This window comes from Alligator mississippiensis, chromosome 10 (genome assembly GCF_030867095.1).
Source record: "Alligator mississippiensis isolate rAllMis1 chromosome 10, rAllMis1, whole genome shotgun sequence".
Classification (NCBI taxonomy): Eukaryota; Metazoa; Chordata; order Crocodylia; family Alligatoridae; genus Alligator; species Alligator mississippiensis.
This window is the reverse complement of record NC_081833.1, coordinates 77,566,141-77,583,847: the sequence shown is the minus strand read 5'-3', so window position 1 is coordinate 77,583,847 and position 17,707 is coordinate 77,566,141. Positions and strand designations below refer to the sequence as shown.

The 17,707-nt window shown below is 54.4% G+C and overlaps 2 protein-coding genes across 4 annotated transcripts in view; one reads left to right on the top strand and one right to left on the bottom strand.

Moving 5' to 3' along the window:
• Positions 1-10,663, bottom strand: part of AP1G1 (adaptor related protein complex 1 subunit gamma 1) — a 47,234-nt gene extending 36,571 nt beyond the window's left edge. Inside the window, exon 1 of one of the 2 annotated variants that reach the window (XM_059714018.1) lies at positions 10,546-10,663. The gene's annotated coding sequence lies outside the window, so the exon portion shown is untranslated. Of the gene's footprint in view, positions 1-10,354; positions 10,459-10,545 lie in introns of those variants that run through there. The other variant, XM_059714019.1, reaches the window with a different exon arrangement.
• A 263-nt stretch (positions 10,664-10,926) lies between these two features.
• ATXN1L (ataxin 1 like) lies at positions 10,927-17,421 on the top strand. 2 transcript variants are annotated; one of them, XM_059714020.1, is made up of 2 exons: positions 10,927-11,136; positions 11,228-17,421. In XM_059714020.1, the coding sequence occupies exon 2, from the start codon at positions 11,280-11,282 to the stop codon at positions 13,404-13,406; it is 2,127 nt and encodes a 708-aa protein (XP_059570003.1). In that variant the 5' UTR covers positions 10,927-11,136; positions 11,228-11,279; the 3' UTR covers positions 13,407-17,421. The 2 variants fall into 2 exon arrangements, with proteins under 2 accessions (XP_059570003.1, XP_059570004.1); XM_059714021.1 differs by having other exon boundaries at positions 10,928-11,007.
• Positions 17,422-17,707: the final 286 nt, after the last annotated feature.

Below are 17,707 nucleotides of genomic sequence, written 5' to 3'. Positions count from 1 at the left end.
TAACACTTGGCAAGCATCCTCCTGTTCTTACCACATCAACCTACCAGGTGCCTCTGTATCTCTAAACAAGATTGGGTGCTGGCTCACTCTGCTAATTCAAAGCAAAGGACTACTCCCCAAAGAGCTGCATACTAACCAGGAGAAAGAAGAGAGTGAAGATGCACTCACCTGGAGCAAACCCAAACACAGTAAAACCCTAGAGACAAGACCATTCATAGTTTTATGCAAGCTATCAACCTCAAGTACCGACCACTGGAAAATTAGCAGGACAAGGTGAATCCCAATTCCCCCAGTAGTCTGTAGCTCAGTCTGCTAACTCATATCAAAACTGTGCAATATGTTGTCTTCAATAGGATTTTACTTTGTGTTTGTTACCCTAACATACTCTTCTTTACTAAAGGATAAGGCCAAAGAGGGGGAAAAAAACCTGATAGAAAAACAGCCAAGCTCAGCTGCATGACAAGAACCAAGCTCCCTCCATGAAAAGGGAGTTTTCAACAGCTTGCATTTAGATACAATGGGAGCACAACAGCAGATATAACAGTTGCTTCACACTATTGTGGCAAATTCTGGCAACTCCAAGAGATCTAATTCTTGGCGGTTGAAGACAGTTTTGGCAAGAACAGCCCTGAGGTCAGGGCAGTGCCTTTTGCTGGCCTCATGAAAATCCTTTCAAATTGGTCCAAGTTATAACTGGCCACTTCCAATCAGCCTTGCATAGCAGTGCACCAACACCAGTGAACACCATACAGCACTGAGCACAAGGTACACCAGCATTTCACTTTAGCATCTCGCATAAAAAGCAAAATACCCTTTGGCCAGACATTAATAACCCCGTATCCTTCATAATTGCTGTCGGGTAGGCCCTGCACCACTCTGAGAAGCCAGAAAAGATGGGAACATGACCCAGGTATCCAATGGTGACAGACCCAAACCTCACCACCCAGTTGGCTATAAAGGAAAGGGCTCCAAGGATGATCAGGGTAGTGGATGCTCAGCCTGTGGTAGGGAAGGAGGCCAAGAGACCTTGTTTGTTTAGCTAAGGAAGGAAGGCTGAGAGGGAATGCAATTACTTTCTATAAGGACATTAGGGATTTAAAACACAGGGGAAGGTAAAGAACAATGCTGGCACTAAAATAAGCGGGTATAAACTGGCCATGACTACATCTAGGCTGAAAATTAGAAGGTTTCTCACTACCAGGGGAGCAGGTCTGGCACAGCTATTATGAGCAGTAGAGGAAAGAAACGCAGCAGGTTTCAAAATGGAGCTTCATAAGACTGTGCAGGGTTGCTTGCAGCAGCAGGAGACTGGGCCCAATGAACCCAGAGGTCCCTTCCAGGCCTTTAACCAGAGTGGTCACTTGCAGGTAACAGACCTCAAAGGTGAACCTTCCTCCTCATCACTGCTAAAAGATGCTAGCAATCAAACAGGGCAAACAATTAAAAAATAACTAGCTGTGTGTCAGACACGGGACCAATTATGCGGATGCTTCTACTTCAGATGTATTTCTTAACTGCCAAAACAGTCTGCCAGTGGCAGTCATCTGATGTGAACTGTTTCCTGAGCTGCATTTGTGACCAGCATGCTCCAAACTTCCTGCCCAGCCCAAGCAAAATCATGAGGAAGTGCTGAAGAGGGCATCATGAAGGGCACTTTGATAAAATAAAGCTACTGTTTATTTTTCCAGCATTCAGAACCTTGCTCTCTGCAATTCAGTGACATGCCTTTCATTAATATTACACCTATTAACCTAGGTTTGGGACAGATCCTTGCCTTCTTCACAAAACAAACAAGCCTGCGGGGAGGCCAACAGGTCTGTGCACGTCTCCCCTTCCCCACTCCTGCCTCCCTCCCCATTTTCAAAACCCAAACATTCTCTACATTTACTCGTGTCTTCAGGCTCTTCCTTGTACCATGTTCAGTGTCCATCACTCCAGCACAACAGGCTTGGATTACAGCTTCACTTACACGAAGTGGAGGCTCTTTTCGCCAACAGCCTATTCTACATTCACTGGCTCCCAATCCACCCAGTGCGCATTTTCTGAGGACGGCTTTATGGTTTTATTTGTACAAGGCTTTAGAGCATACACTGGAAATCTTAACTCCATTAGAAGATTCATGTCCCTCAGACAAAGAAAGGCAGTGATTTTCTAACACCAAAGAGAATGAGAATTCCTCGAACAGAAGAGACAACATGGCAGGGAGATTACAGACTTCAAGCTCCATAACACCAACAGAAACATCACATAAGAGAAGGTGGTCCAGATGAGTTTTGCAGGTTTTCACTCACCTTTCTCCAAAGCTAATCAAGCTTGCTCCCTCACTTCACAAAAATATATGCTCCCACCGACCCCACCACAGTATCCATGATCAAGGACAAGCAGAGAGTTAAACAGATCACCCCATGTCAGCTTGGCACAGGGGTTAACAAACAACAGCTCAAATCTGATTGAGGCCTTTAGGGTTTACGGGAGGATAAATCCAGTACTACACAGCAACAACATGGAAGTGAGCCAGAAACACCAAGCAAGAGGGACTTGGGACAGGAAAAATGGAGCAAGACACCAGCTAGTTAATTAGGTGAAGCATCCTCCCCATCGCATGGTATACTAGTGGTCCCTACTTTGCTTCTTGCCTCATTTCTCTGGTAATACATTCATTGACATGCCTTTGCATGAGTGGGGTTCCTCACAGATGCCTTCTGTATTTTTAAATTAAAGCTGGAACTCATTGATGTTGGGGTTTGGTTACTCCTCCCCCCACCACAACTGCAAGAGGAAGTTTCTTACGTTCCACTGGCAAGTGCATTTTGCAACCCCTGAAAGGGCATTGCCCAATGCATTCTCTGCCACACTTGACCACCTTTCTCCTTCTGGCTTCATCCAGTAATGAGTCACGCCGCCTCTGTACAGGAATCATAGCCTCCACCAGGTATTCTGAGGCGAGGATTTACACTCACTAACCAGGCTTGGGCAAGTGGAACAGGTTCTGCCAACATTCCCCAGAGTCCTGAACTGATGGCTCTTACACTAAACAGGTAAACAGCGCCTTCTGCCCAGAGAGATCCCACAGCACTTGAACAATCTTAACTGCTGTAAAAAGGCAGTAGCTGTTAAATAGCACAAAGCTCCACTAACAAATAGAGGGTGAATAAAGTATGTCTACTTCCTGTCCTATGAAATGCAAAAGGAACAGAGGGAAGCACAATTTACAAACACAAACTGGCCATGAGCCAACGTAAAAAACATTTTGTGCGTGACTCATGCACTTAGAAGTACCTTTGAAATCCCCCCCTCTCCACTCACACAGACACACACCTCCACGCAAGGCCTCACGGGCAGCCAGCCTCGTGGCCCTCCTGCAGGGCAGGCTGCTCACACAAGCCACCTTTGCCCATGCTAGCTCCTGACTGGGAAGCAGCATAGCGGCCTTCCCACAGCACTGTGCCTGGGCCAATTAGCTCCAAAACGGCAGCACTGCCTGCATGCAGCCCACCGGAGGTGCCGCACCCAGGCGGCTCTGCTGTTTCCCATTCAGGAGGTAGCTCCTTCCTGCAGAACGTGACCCAGCCTGGCACCGCAGCTAATCCCACCTATATCACTCCTGGCAAACCACCCACAGCGCCCTCACGGCCATCAGCTAAGAACTGATGATCCACAGGGGCTCAACTCCCACTCTGTTACTCCACCACCGCAAGGTCTCCATAGCCAGACACTAGTTCAACAGGAACCTAGAGAAGAGTGGCCTCAGGAAACAATACCCAACTTCCATGATAATCCCACAGCTTCTGGATGACCCTGCCCAGAAGGCAAACTTCCTAACTGCCTAGCTCAGGACACTCAACACTTGGGCAGTGAGCTGCAGATCGAGCCCCCACACAGGCAGGCAGCAGGACACATTTTAAAATGAGTATTTCTAGAGAAGGACCAGGCTCACAGGAGAGGCAAACACCTGTAAGTCAGCTGACAAGTTGTCTATAGGTCACTGTTCATTCAATCCAGAATATTTCACGCAAACCAGCCTGGGTGGCAGTGTCAACTCAAACAGGAAAGCTAACCAGAGAAGGTAAAACTGCACTTGCCTCAACTCTCATGCTCTTCCCCACACCCTTTTTCCATTACTCCCAGGCAGACAGAGCCCTATTTTAGTACTCCCTTTTTGAGACTTGCTCTTGCATCACTATATTCCTTTATTTCACCTGTCTCCAATCCATAAAAGTCACAGACAGTAAGATTTCTCCTGCTCAGCTGTCTGCATCGCTAACACCCCCTTTCAGGAGCCCTGGATGGGAATCCAGACCCTGCCCCCCATTCTCTCTTTAAACTGCAAGAGAGAGGGCACCTCATCTTACACAGCATCATAGAACCAGCATTTGAAAACCCTGCAGCAGCAGCCAGTGGCACAAGGGGCTGCAGGGGGGCAGCGCAGTCAGCCCCAGATGAGAATTGAGGTCATTTGACAAACATTCCTCATTTCTTCTGGCCAAGGGGTGGCCAGCATAAGATAAAAGCAGGGCAGGGCAGTACTTTGTTTGCTTTGGAGTTTCCGTGAAAGTTAGAATAATGGCTCCAATACAGGTTTCCCCGCTTTATGCAGGTTCTGCACGTGTGAATTCGCTCTTATTCGTTATATGTGAGGTAAATTCACTCTTATGCAATCGGTATGGTGGAAACCTGCAGTCAGCTGCTTTGTGCAGTGCACTGTGGGAGTGACGCGCACCAAAACATCGCAGCCAACGAGTGAGGAGCACAGATCCACACAGGAGACTGTGTGTGTTTCTGTAGTTCCCATCCACATTATGATAGTGCCCTGTGCTTGTGTCTGCTGTTGGTGAATACCAAAACTGTCTTGTAAAAGTGGTAGAAATTGGTCTGGGGATCTGTACAGTGGAAGTCTTGGAAGTATCCCTATCTGTTACATTGTAAAGTGGGTTCCCTGTATGCGAATGAGTTATGCGCCATTTTCCAGGAACGCATATACAGAATAAAGTGAGGGAAACCTGTACCACAGTCCTCCAGGCTTTAACATTTAACCACAAGGACTGCTCTCCAAGGGAGAGAATTGGAGATTTGTGCATTACTACAGGTAGCTACTAGTAGGGGCAAGAACAGAGTGAGTTATAAAGAAGTTAGCATAGGCAACAATAAAATGGGATTAAACATGAGCAAGAGCTCATATGAACATTCAGGCCTAATTATTTAAGGGGTGGGGGGGAAAAACCTTGCAAGGTTGTTAAGAGCTCTACAAATGCAGAAGGCTTGCAAAGTTTATGAAGAATAATGAGACGTCAGCTTTGGACAAAGGCTACAAGTTAATCAAATGGCAAACTGCCACAGCAAAACAGTAAGGGAAAAATGCATTTATACAGGGAAAAATGCATTTTATAACCCAACGTAACTTAGCCAACTCAACCAAGCACAAACTATTGCGTCTGAAAAGACACTGCCTGACTGTGGTGAACCCAAAAATGTCCCCTTTATAAACGCAGCTGTCCTCCACTCTAAAGGCTGGCTCTTATCTGTCAGGGCTAGCCACATATTTTCCAGCACAATGCACTTTCCCAGAGTGAGTACGTGTTATTTGCTGTTACGCATCAGGAGGAGGGATCAAACCTGGGCGATTCAAGAGCCGCCAGCCACTTCCTGGTGTAGGCACCCCTTCCACTGCTTCCTCTCCATAGCCTGTAAGCTCCTGCCCAGACATACAGACTCCCCCTTGTTGCTTGGAAAGCACCTGGCTCACTTGTGGCTAAAGCACAACTCAGAAAATGATGTTCTGCTCTATGGTGCGCATTCTGCTCCTCTTCAAGGCTCTACCTGTGTACTCGACCTTGTCTCATAGGGCTGGATTTACAGAAATGAATGAGTTCCAATGGGAATCCAGTGCCTGACGCCATCATGGACCCAGCCCTTCTGACTCTGCTTTCTGCCCCCTCCCCTGCATGAAGGGAGGCAGCCTCAGGGCTCTGTTCCTCTGCTTTTCCCACCAGTACCTAGTCACAGATACTGACATAAAGGCACTGGCCCCTCCTCATTCAAAATCTCTCTTAAAACCCACCTTTATCACAATACTCCCAAGTGCAACAATAAGTTGTCAGATGAGGAGGATAAAATTATTATTTTTTCCATTCATTTTAAAATCATGTTCTAGGTCTTTACTTCATTCCTTTTCTAATCGTACGCTGCAGAAGTGAACACTTTCTTCTGCAGCTACCAGTTAGCAAGATTTCACATTTTAGAGATGTTTTCTAGTGAGAAATTTCACTGAAAAGAACAAGTGCAGGATTTCCTTAGCATTCTTCCTGAAACATGATCAAAGGCTCAATTACAAACTGATAAACAAACAGCTTGTGTTATATGTGCAACTAAGACCAGGTTCCAATTGCACCAAACCTCCACAAATCAGGAACAATGAAATGCACCAAATCAAGCTACTCTTCTAGCAAGGGTTGCAATCTGAAGACAAAAGAACTCATGCTTCTAAGTCATTCAGGAGATTTTGAAAAATCTCACTCTTTGGTGTTTTGAGAAATGTTAAGCTATGTATACACAAAAAGTTCACAATAACTTAAGGAAACTGTATACAACTTAACTAAAGCAATCCTGTCTGGAAGGGACAGAGGTTTTGTCACTAAAAAGTCTTTAATAAGAGTTACTCTAATGTTGCAAACACTAAGAACATGAACAGTCGCACTGAAGTCAGTGGACTTGTTAATAGGTATAAAGCTACATATCAGTTTAAGTGTTTAGAGGATTGGGGCTTAGTTTTTAGAGCTTTTGAAGAGGGGCAGAGGTTGGGGTTTTTTTGTTTTTGTTCTTTGCATATAGCAATTTGGTCAGATTCAAGCACATTACTCTATTAGTACAGGCATCTCCTGAAGAAAGCCTCTATGATTTAGTCCATTATAGATTTTAGATTAAAAAAAAAAATCTAAAGATCAATTATCTCACCATGATTTAAATCAGTGATGAATTTTAAAAGTCAAGTGATGTAAATCACCCCACTCAGATCTACATACAACACACTGCACTCCTCACACCAAGAAGAATCAGGCCAGAGCCAGCTCAAAGCCAATGCTAGAACTCCCCAATTTGCTTCAATGGCAGAGGATCAAGCCCTTTGTGGGTTAAAGGAAAGGGCCATGTGGAATATGGCTAGACTGAAGTAAGAGAGCACAGACAGTTTTCTTCCTAAATGCTACTGAAAAATTCAAATGGGCTTGAACAGCAGCAGTAACACATGGATCCAGACAGGGCAAGAACATAATTGTGAACAGAAGCATATCAGGTCCCGAGGACAGCCCACTGGAGCGCTTCAGACACCAGCGTTTCACTTCATTTTCCATAACATTCATCCCCAAAGGGTAAACCACAAACAAAGGTGGGAGGCCATGCAGAATGGCAAATTAAATAAGAAGGGACTGAGAAGTAAGAAAAGTTATCAGAAACAACAGCATGAAATTCAACCTGGAAACAGAGAAGCTAGTCTCCCTTGGGAAAGGTAAAAAAAAATATTTAAATTGAATGGTGAAGTGGTAACAGCAAGAGACCAGAGAGATAGAAAAGAAACAGGAGTTTGAAAGCAATATGGAAATAAAAAGGGTCAATATTGCTTTGGGCTACACAAAGGTATCGGACAGGAAGAGAGTTTAAATATCAAGACAGCATTCTTGCAAGCCAGGCCTTTAACACCCTCACAAAGGAAGCAGCACTCTTCTCCAGCAGCATTAAAAAAAATTGAAGCAGCAAGAGTCTTCTGAAGATAAAACAATTCCAGGTGGCCCAAAAGTGGAGGGGGGGAACCAATATTGTTCTCTATGATCTTTACTGTGCATAAGGCTCAAGTGTCTGCATCAGGACAGGTTGGCTGAACAAGTGAATATTACCCCTTTAGAAGCTAAGCAATGGAGAGCGGAGGGAGATCACCAAGGCCACACCATAAATCAGTGAGACAGGCAGGATTACAACGCCAGAGTACCCACACCTCAGTCACCACAACCATGCTGCCCTTTACTGTTCTCCTCTGTTCCTGCTAATACGATCAACACTCAGCTCTGGTTTCCGATATACAGATGCATCTTTTCAGCTCCAGAGCAGACCCCAGAACCTCTGGGCTGCTGCTCTAGCCCAGCAGAGAAGAACCCTTTTTCAAGGCCAGATGGAAACCCTGGGGCTCACGGTGCACTGCTTAGGCAGCATCACTGCATGCTGTCAGGTGACCTCAGCCAAAGCCCAGGAAGCATGACCTTCAGAGCAGATGTAGCCTTCAACTTCCCCAGTCCATTCAACTTGTGGCCTCTGCCAAACTACAAGCATGGAGCCAATTACTGCCACCTGTAACACAAGGAGGGGCCCACAAGCAACTCAAGCACAACTGTCTGGCACATTCATCAGGTGACCATGACTCTTCACCACTTACCAGCCTCAGCTTGATTTGCTACATGTCCTGCAATTACCAGCACCAAGAATCCTAATCCAATAATGTAGCTGCCGACACAACAGTAGAGCAGACACTTTGCCCTAGAAAGCATCAGAGAAAGATCTAAAATAGGCCACTCCAAACAAGTTTGCCTATTCCTAGCACGGTAAGAAACCGAAGGTCAGTTTCAGGCTATGGAAATCACCAAAACCTCAGAGAGGGCTTAAACAGCCACTCTCAAAGGGAACGTAAGTTTTCCTTGCTAAGTGCCAAAAATGTGTTAAGAAGCTTCTACCACTTAAGGTCCAGAGTGACTTTCCAAATCTAAAACATGAAGAATCAGTGCAGCACCTGCCTAAGTCTGCTACCATCTCTAGGGCCCGGCTGCTCTCCCGAGCTTTGCCAAGGAGTCGTGTGAAAAGTTCCCAGCCTCCCTCGCTGTCTGTGATGTTATGCAGGACCCTGTGCAGGGCGCTCTCCAAAATCAGACTGCCTTCTCTTGCCGTTTGGCTGGCGTAGGCAGAAAGGCAACACTGGCTTTGTTCACTGGAGCAGAAAACCCTCCAAACCAAGAGGAGTTCAGAACAAGGACAGGCTAGCAGAGAAGTCATTCCCACAGCAGCCACCAGCCTCTTGTTAGGGCCAGAGCAAAGTGCTCATTTTCTCCCTTGTACATCCTAGGATGAGGTCTCAAACCTACCAGATACCTAGCAGGAGGAATATACATGTGAGATCCAGGAATCACACCCATGTAGGAAGGTGAACTCCCAGCCTAAAGGAGAAGCAGAGGGGGTCCATGCTGCTCATACTTGGGAGAGCAAAACTTCTCACCTCAGTTGAACTCTCAGGTGTCTGGTAAAGTGAATCCCCCACAGAGAGCAGATGCAAGCAGATAACGAGAAGCGAGACAGGCAGAGAGAGAGAGAGAGAGAAAGACCGTGCACACAACAGGGGGAAAGGAACAGGCCCTGAAAACAGATAAAATAAGCTTCCAGTGTAGCAAGAGAAAACAGATGCTGAAGCCAGGGAAACCAAGTGTGAAACACACCACAGCCAAAAAAGAAAGCAAGTTATTTTGCAGCAATATATTAAATAGAAAAGTGAAATCTGTAACTGCTCTACTGCTGTGAGCTGCAGTGCTGGGGCCCGGGGCGCCACGGAGGAAGAGGCACCGCCAAGTCGGGGAGTAAGCAAAGAAGCATACACCCCAAGTCGCCAGCACCCCCGGGAGACCCGTTTCCACACCGCTGCCTCGCGCGTCGCACAACGGCTACAACCAGCGCCGCCACGTCGGAGCCGGTCTCCAGGAAAAACACGCTCGCTGCCGGCGGCGAAGAGGCTTTTCCCCTGCCAGTGAACGCAAGCCGAAACAGGAAGCGGCAGTCGCTGTAACGCGCGCGGAGCTGGACAAGCTCGAGGGGACGGTGCCACCATCCCAGGATCCCTCGCCGCGGCCGGCCAACGCGACACGAGCGGCCCCACGGCTTCGCCCCTCGGGACGTGTCGCAGGCGCCCGTCTGCACGCGCAAAATCGCCTGTTCGGGAACAGTCGGCCTGCAGACCGCCGCGCGCGGGCCGGAGCGGGACGCGCACGCCGCATGCGAGCCCCGGGGCGAACGCATGGCCCGCTGCGGCCGGCACCCTCCAGTCCGGAGGGACCCCTGCGAGAAGAAATACCTATCGCCCCCGAGACAGACGTGTAAAACCTTCGTCCGCTTCCTGCTGGTGCCGGGAAAACCTGTCCGGGAGGGGACAGGGAAGGCAGCAGAAGCACACGAGGCGCTGGGAAAGCCGAGGACGGGACGGGGAAGGCGGGCGCGGCTGCCAAGCAGAGCAGGGCCGGCGGGGGCCGCGGCGGGACGGGGCGGGGCAGAAGATCGAGACGGGGCGGGGCGGGGCGAACACCGGGGCTCGGGGCGGGGGGGCCGCACTCACCGGGCCGGGCCGGGCGCCTGCAGCGGACGAGGCGGCGGCAGGGCCAGGCGTTCAAAATGGCGGCGCGGCGGCCTCAGCACCGCTACGGCAGGCGGAGGGATCCGCGCCCTCGGGCGGCGCCCGCTCGGCACCCGCCCCTGCTCGCCCCTGGGGACGCCGCCGCAGCCGCCGCGGCCGCCCCGCGCACTCACCTCGGGCGCGGCGGGCGCGTAGCGCGGGCGAGGGCCGGGCCGGGGACTCCTTTTCCCGGCGGAAGCGCCGCGTTCTCTTGTGCGCGGAGGCTGCGCAGCGCCGTGGCAGGCAGTGATGACGTCAGGCGCTGATGGCCGTGGGTGTCGCGGCTGTACCCGTCCGATCGGGCCCCCCGGCCCCGCGCCAAGGTTCCGCCCGCCAGCCGGCCCCGCCCCTTCCTGTCGCCCGCCGCCCACTTCCGTCGCGCCCCGTGCCTTGCCCGCGGCCTCGGGACAGCCCGTGCGGCGCTGCGGGCCTAGGCCAGGTGGCACGAGCCCAGGGCACCGGCGCTGCGCGGAGCCCGCTCGGGCCGCCGCGCGCTGTGTGATGTGCTCGACAGGCCGGCCCGGGCCCGGGCGGTGCCCGGTAGCCATGGCAACACAGAGCCAAACGTCATTCCCGTGCGCCCCAGCCCCCGCGGGGTGAGGCGCTTCCGGCGCGCGGCCTACACGTCATCGCCGCGCGCCGCGCCGCGGGGAGGGGTCGGGTCGGGTCGGGCCGGGCCGGGCCGGGCCGATGGGGGCCGGGGCGGCGGCGCCGGGCGATGGCGGGTGAGTGGCGGGGAGGGGAGCGGGGTCGGGGCCGGGGCCGGGGGGCTCGGCGGCGGCGGCGCTGACGCTGTCCTCCGCCCTCCCCCCGCAGGTGAGGCGCAGGCGGCGGCGCGGAGCGGCGGGGCCCGCGGGCCGGCGGCAGCATGAGGCCGGCGCACGAGCGGAGCCAGGAGTGCCTGCCCCCCAAGAAGCGCGACCTGCCCGGCGCCGCCAGCCACGACGCGGCGCGCCCGCCCCTCGGCGCCGCCAACCACGCGCCGCCCGGCGACGGCCCCGCCTGGGCCCGGGGCGCGGCCGCGCGCAGCCCCGCGCCGCCCCCGCCGCCCTCGCGCTACGGGCCGGCCGGGGAGGGCGCGGGGCCGGGGCCGGGGGCCGAGGCGGGGCCGCCGCTGGAGCCGTACGGGCTGCTGTACAAGGTGGCCGTGCCGCCCGCCGCCTTCCCGCCGCCCGTGGTGAGCATGAGCCCACTGCCGCCCGCCTTCGGCGTGGCCTCGTCGCTGCTGCCGCACGCAGGCGTGCCCTACCCGCCGCTGCACTACGCCCAGCTGCCGCCCGCCTCGCTGCAGCTCGTGGGCCCGCACTACACCGTGCCCTACGCCGTGCCGCCCGGCTTCCTGCCCGGCCCCCTGCTCTCGCCCTCCGCCGGCCTGGGCGCCTCGCACGTGCCCCACTTCGTGCCATACACCTCTCTGCTGACCGAGGAAGCCGCCGCTGCCGCCGCCTCCCCTCCGACTACCTCTCCCGCCCACGCCTTCAGCAAGCCTGCCTCTGCCCTCTCCCCCTCCAGCCAGGTCCAGCACCATGCTGGCGCCCAGCCTTTGGACATAGCCCAGGGGAGGCTTCCTGTTTATTACCACATGTCCCGGCTGCCCCCGGGCTTCTCTGCGTACGAGATGTCTGCTGCCGCTGGAAGCCCGGATCCTCCCGCGCAAGAGAATCAGCTGAATTCGGACGCAGCGTCTGCCAATGGCGGGCAGAGACATCTAGAGCATCACGTGGTGCGGAGGACTGGCGAGGCTGTGGACTGTGCCAGCAGCAAAGCCGAAGCCCAGCTGTGTGGGGCGGCCGTGGAGTGCGTGTTGGATGGACAGTTCCTTTCAGGTTACCAGACTCTGAGAGCAGAGGTCTCTGTGCCAGCTCACAGAAGCACCCCGGATACTGACCTGGAGGTACAGAGGGTGGTTGGGGTGTTGGCCTCTCAGGATTACCCGATTCTGGCAGCCCAGAAGAAGGATGGCCTGAGCCCTTTAAACCTTTGCCATAACATCCCTGATCAGCAAGGGGAGTCTGGGGACTTGTGGAGGAGTCCCATGGAGGCGGCTGCTGCTGCTGCAGAGAAGAGCCAGCCCAGGAGCCCATATGCAATGTCCCCCGAGGAGCCAGCCAGATACAGACAGCTAACCAAAGGAATGGCGATAGCCAACGGCAAGCCGGTTTTAGTGCCGGTCGGGTCCGAGCCCATCAGGTCTTCCTCCTCAGAGACCCTGATACGGCAGAGTCCCAACACACTGGCCCGGGGGAACATGCTGGACAAGGATTTGGGCCCGGTGCAGCCCCCCAGCTCCTCCCATCTGCCTTCCCATTTCATGAAAGGAGCCATCATCCAACTGGCCACCGGAGAGCTGAAGCGGGTGGAAGATCTGCAGACCCAGGACTTTGTGCGCAGTGCAGAGGTGAGCGGGGGCCTGAAGATCGACTCCAGCACAGTCGTTGATATCCAGGAGAGCCAATGGCCTGGGTTTGTCATGCTGCATTTTGTAGTGGGGGAGCAGCAGAGCAAAGTGAGCATCGACGTGCCCCCAGAGCACCCCTTCTTCGTGTATGGCCAGGGCTGGTCCTCCTGCAGCCCGGCGCGGACTGCCCAGCTCTTCGCCCTGCCCTGCCACAGGCTGCAGGTGGGGGATGTCTGCATCTCCATCAGCTTGCAGAACATGAATGGCAACTCTGCTTCTCAGGCGACCTGCCCTCCCGCGACCCAGCTTGTGCCTGCCAGGGAGCGAGCTGACAGAATGGTGCAGGGGTCCAGAGAGCACCCCCCTGCACCTCTGCACAGTGAGAGGAAGAGCCAGGCAGAAAGGGACAGCGCTGCCCACGCTGCCTGTGCGGAGCCCTCCCAGCCTGAGCCGGGTGGCCAGCACAGCTGGACAGCCCCCAACTTCCAAAGATGTACCACGCAGGGGGAGGAGCCCCGGCCATCCCTGCTCCGTCCCTCCTTCATCCCCCAGGAAGTGAAGCTGTCCATTGAAGGGCGCTCGAATGCCGGGAAGTAACGCTGCGAGGCCCTCACCTGGGTCATGCCCCTGGCTGAGCCCCCCTTTGTCAGGTGGAGATTTTGCACAGACTGAGCGACGGGTTGACCGGCGAGGCTGCTGTCTGCCTGCAGAGCTGGTTCGGTTCCTGTTCAGTCACTGATCAGATCCTCTCCTGGAATCCAGAGGGCTCCAGTGCCTCAGGGAGCAGCAGCAACAGGCGAGTTAGGGATGGAGGATGGGGGATGTGGTCATGGCTGTGTGGCCACAAGCATTCCAGAGCTCGGGGCTCTCGCACGCCCCTGAGTGCCTGAGCGTCCTGCAGGCCGGGGATGGAGCACTCGGGGGTGGGGGCGGGAGGGGCGGACCCAGGAAGCCACAGCCCAAGGTAGCAGATACAGTATCGGAAGTGTTTGTTCCTCTCTATGGTGGTGGGGAGCTGGGTCCCTGCGGGGGCCAGGGGCACCGCTCCCAGCCTCCCCACTTTTCACACATGCACTTTAAAAGGACACTTCGTCACATGTTGAGCTCTTGGGGTGGGGGCAGGTGTTTCTCCGACAGCCTCTCCCTGACATGTCTCCTCCACTCAGTCCCATGGGACTTTCTGCTAGCAAAACCCCTGCAAGCGTTGAAGGAAACCAGAGAGGGAGGGCCAGGTTGGGGAGTGGGGTGTGGGCAAGTAGGGGCCTCAGGCAGCTGTGCTGTGGCAGGAGGTATTGGTAGTTCCTGTGATAACGCCAAACGCAATTACTTGCCACCGAATCTGAGTCCGATGGTTGTGTTTCCTAGTGGCAGGTGCTATAGCAAAGGAGCCGGCGAGGCTGCATTTCAAACCTCCCTTCGCATGTGCTTGCTTCCAAGGAAAAATCCCTCTGGCTCAGATGTCCCATTCCTGGGCTCAGCTGCAGGCAGGCTTCTGGGCAGCTGGAGCAGCAGCGAGCGTGAGAACCTGTCCTTCCACTGGGGAGCACGAAACTGCAGCCGAGGGAAGTCTGCCCGGTGGCTGCTCGCCCCCTCCAGGCGAAGTCCCCAGAAAAGTTACAGACATGGAAGAGCCACGTCTAGGCCAGGCATTCACTGCCACCAGTCATTCAGGAGTGTTCAGAGTAGCGTTGCCACCCCTTGGGCCATGTCATAGGTGTCTTTGTGCCGGCTGTGCTGGGGCTTCTTCCCTGGGTGCCAGTGCCGAGCCACCCCACAGAATGGAGACCAGTCATGGGGAAGGTGGACATGGGCTGAAGCTGAGGCATCATTCAGGGATAACGCTGTACGGGCAGCACTCAGTCATGCCGGCAGCCTTGCATGGAGCTGCCTCGGATGGCATGGGTGTAGGGGTCAAGAAAGGACAAGACCCAGGCATTGTCTGTGCAGGAGTAGACATTGTGTGGTGTTCAGGTTGTCAGCTGTGTCCAGATCCTGCTGCTGAGGGTGGGTGTCTCTTGGAGGGCACATGCCCTGATCCCCTTGCTGGGATTCTGCTGCTCTCACCCTAGTTCTGTTACCACTCTGTTGTTTTCAACCCTGGGCTTGTCTCCTGCTTGGAGGCACCACCCTGCCTGGGCAGGGCGCTCAGCACCCCCTGAACCTCTGATCTGTCCCATGTTGTTTTGCAACACTGGTTGCAGCTGTTCCTGGGAGCTTGTTAATATTCACTCAAATCCCCCTTGATGTGCCTCAGACTGAGCTGGCCCTGGTGCTTCTACAGTACACGGGAGCCCAGTGCCCAGAGCATGTCCCCTCCCACATGCCTGTCTCCTGCCTCCAGCCCTAGGGCCCCAAAACACTCCTGGACACGGTTTCTGTTGTTTCCAAAGTATCAGCACCCGCCTCTCCCCAGGCGAGCAGTCACATTCCCTGCCGTATTGGTCCTAAAATCAGGAGAGTATCGCAAGCCTTCATGCCTGTGGCCTTGCCCAGGCACAGGTGCTGACTCTGCAGCTTCCCAGGTCAGGCCACCCGTCCTTGTAATCCCATGGTCTAAAGCCTCAGTGACCTTGCCTGAGCTTCCTGTCCCCTGGGCAGCAGCAGCAAAGAGGTAGCCGCCTGCCCTGTACTGCACCATTTGGTCCAGGTGCCCAGCTTGTGCCTAAACATTGTCCCTCCTGTTCTGCTTGCAGCTTGTAGGCCTGCTGTGTCACAGGTAGGCAGTTGGCCTGTGGCTTCCGGCAGTCTAAGGCAGGGGACTAAGCAAGGGAGAATGTAACCATGGCATGGCTGTAGTGGTATGGACAGAGACTTGTGGTTGTGTGCAAGGTGTGAGCACAGGGACTGATTGTGCACAGAGGTGACCCCTCTGAGGGCCTCTGAGCTCAAAATGCCTCTACCCCCCACACTGGTAGTGTGAGGGCCTTGGTGTTGGATGTTGGCCCCTGTCTCCTCTGCTTGGTGCCCCCTGCTCACAGGGCAGGGCTCTGGACAGAGGGGGTGGTGGCCTCTGCACTTCCAGCTGCTAGTGGGTGCAGTTGCCCCTTGCCATCGTGGCCCGCTGCCTGCCCGTGCCTAGGGGGAGGCGCTGCTTAGAACTAGCTGCAGGAAGCTGTAGTGGACGTGACCCTTCTCGCTGCTGCTCTGCTCCCCCAGCCAAGGCCCGTAGCCAGAAGGTGGGTTCCAGCTGCCACCCGTGCATGGCATCAGCACCAGGGCCCCGAGCAGGAAGGACGCTGAGGCCTGGCAAGCAGTGGGATCTCCTCTCCGTGGCTCAGGCCAGGCTGCAAGGCATCCGTGTCACCTTTCTGAGAGAGGGAGCTGGGTGTGGTGTGCGGAGGGCAGGAGTCTGAGGTAGCAAGGGAGAGGCTGTCGAATGGGCTGGCCGCAGCTTGTCCATGGCACTGGCATGCTGAGCTTCCCAGAGCAATAAGTGTTTTTCCTGCTGTTACACTACGGAGGGAAGGGGCAGCTGGCAGCTCATGCCCAGCCCCTGGCTGGTCTCTTCTGCCCGGCGCGTGGGGAGGCAGTGGAAGCTCCGCAGTCTGCAATAACGGGGTCTGCCGCCCTCCTTCCCTTCTCCCAAGACATTCCATGGTCCTTTCCCCACTGGGGCCAGGCCTGCTCCTAGGGCATGCAGGCCCGTCACTGAGCACAGGGCAAGGTCCAAGCGGCAGAGCTCTCATCACTACCCGACTATGCAGAGGAAGCCCTGGCTGGGAAGGGGGTGCCGCTGGGCGCCTGCCACCCTTCCCGGCGGGGAGCGCGTACAATGCACTTTCACACTGAGTGTTCTTTCCCCAGTAGAGAACTAACACCCCGCCTGGAATAGGAGCATCCTGGCCACGGCGCTCCCAGGGCCACAGCAGCACGTGCCTTCCCCAGTGCCCCGCGCAGCTGCTGCCATCTCAGGGCTGCCTGTGCTTGCAGAGGCAGCTGCTGCGATGTCTCCCAGCCCCCTGCTCTGTGGTCCTGGCCTGCGTACTGCAGCCAGTATGCTGAGGGTGGGGCCCCTCCACTGCCGGGGCATGCACGGAGGAGGGGGCACGAGCCCCGGGACCCTGCTCCAGCTCGGCCCGGCTGCTCCCCGCTCCCACAGCACCTTACGGTCGGGGCCAGCTCCGCACCAACAGGTTCACGGGCTGGAGACGCAGGGAAGTGCACACTAGGGAGGTGGGTTGGGCTGCCCCGTGGCTAGGAGGTCTGTGTAGATACATACTGATCCCTCAACTATAACCCCAGTTATGTAATGGCTGTATTAACATGTAACCAACTGCATTGTATCTAAAGCCTTAGAACTAGTCAGGTGCTCCCCTCCACCGTGCCCCTGCCTCTTCCTACCTGATCTTTAACAAAGCATTAATACTTCTGAGGATAATCTCTATTTTGTTGTGCTTTTTTTTGTAACTGTTTTAAATAAATCAATTTGTACTGTATATTTGTACTTTTGGTGAGATCCTTTCTCCTGTTTTACCATTTTAAGTCTGTACTTGGCTACACACAGATTGTATTTTTATTGTTAATGCTCTTATGAATATTGCATTTAACTTGTTGGCTATGTAAACACAGTATATATCTATATCTCTATATATAAACCAATAGCTTTTCCTTTGGTGGTGGCGATTTCTTGTGTCCTTGGTACCCATGCTCCTGTGGGCACTCATGCTCCTGCGGGCATGTGGGGTGGCTCCCTGGGCTTGTGCAGGTAATTGTGAGGCTAACGCCTGTGTCAGTGCAAGGGTCTGTTGGTAAAAGTGGGAGGCCATTACATGCAGCTCTACCTCCTCTTCCCGAGCCCCCCTGTCCACAGTGAGGAATAAAAGGGTCCTTGGAGGTGCTGTGGGCAGCAGGGATCACCGTGTGCTCTTGGCCCTAACGTACAGTGGCACCCACACAGG

What these genes read in the sequence shown, in the direction of transcription:
- ATXN1L (XM_059714020.1), top strand. Translation starts at nt 11,280, where the DNA reads ATGAGGCCGGCGCACGAGCGGAGCCAGGAGTGCCTGCCCCCCAAGAAG.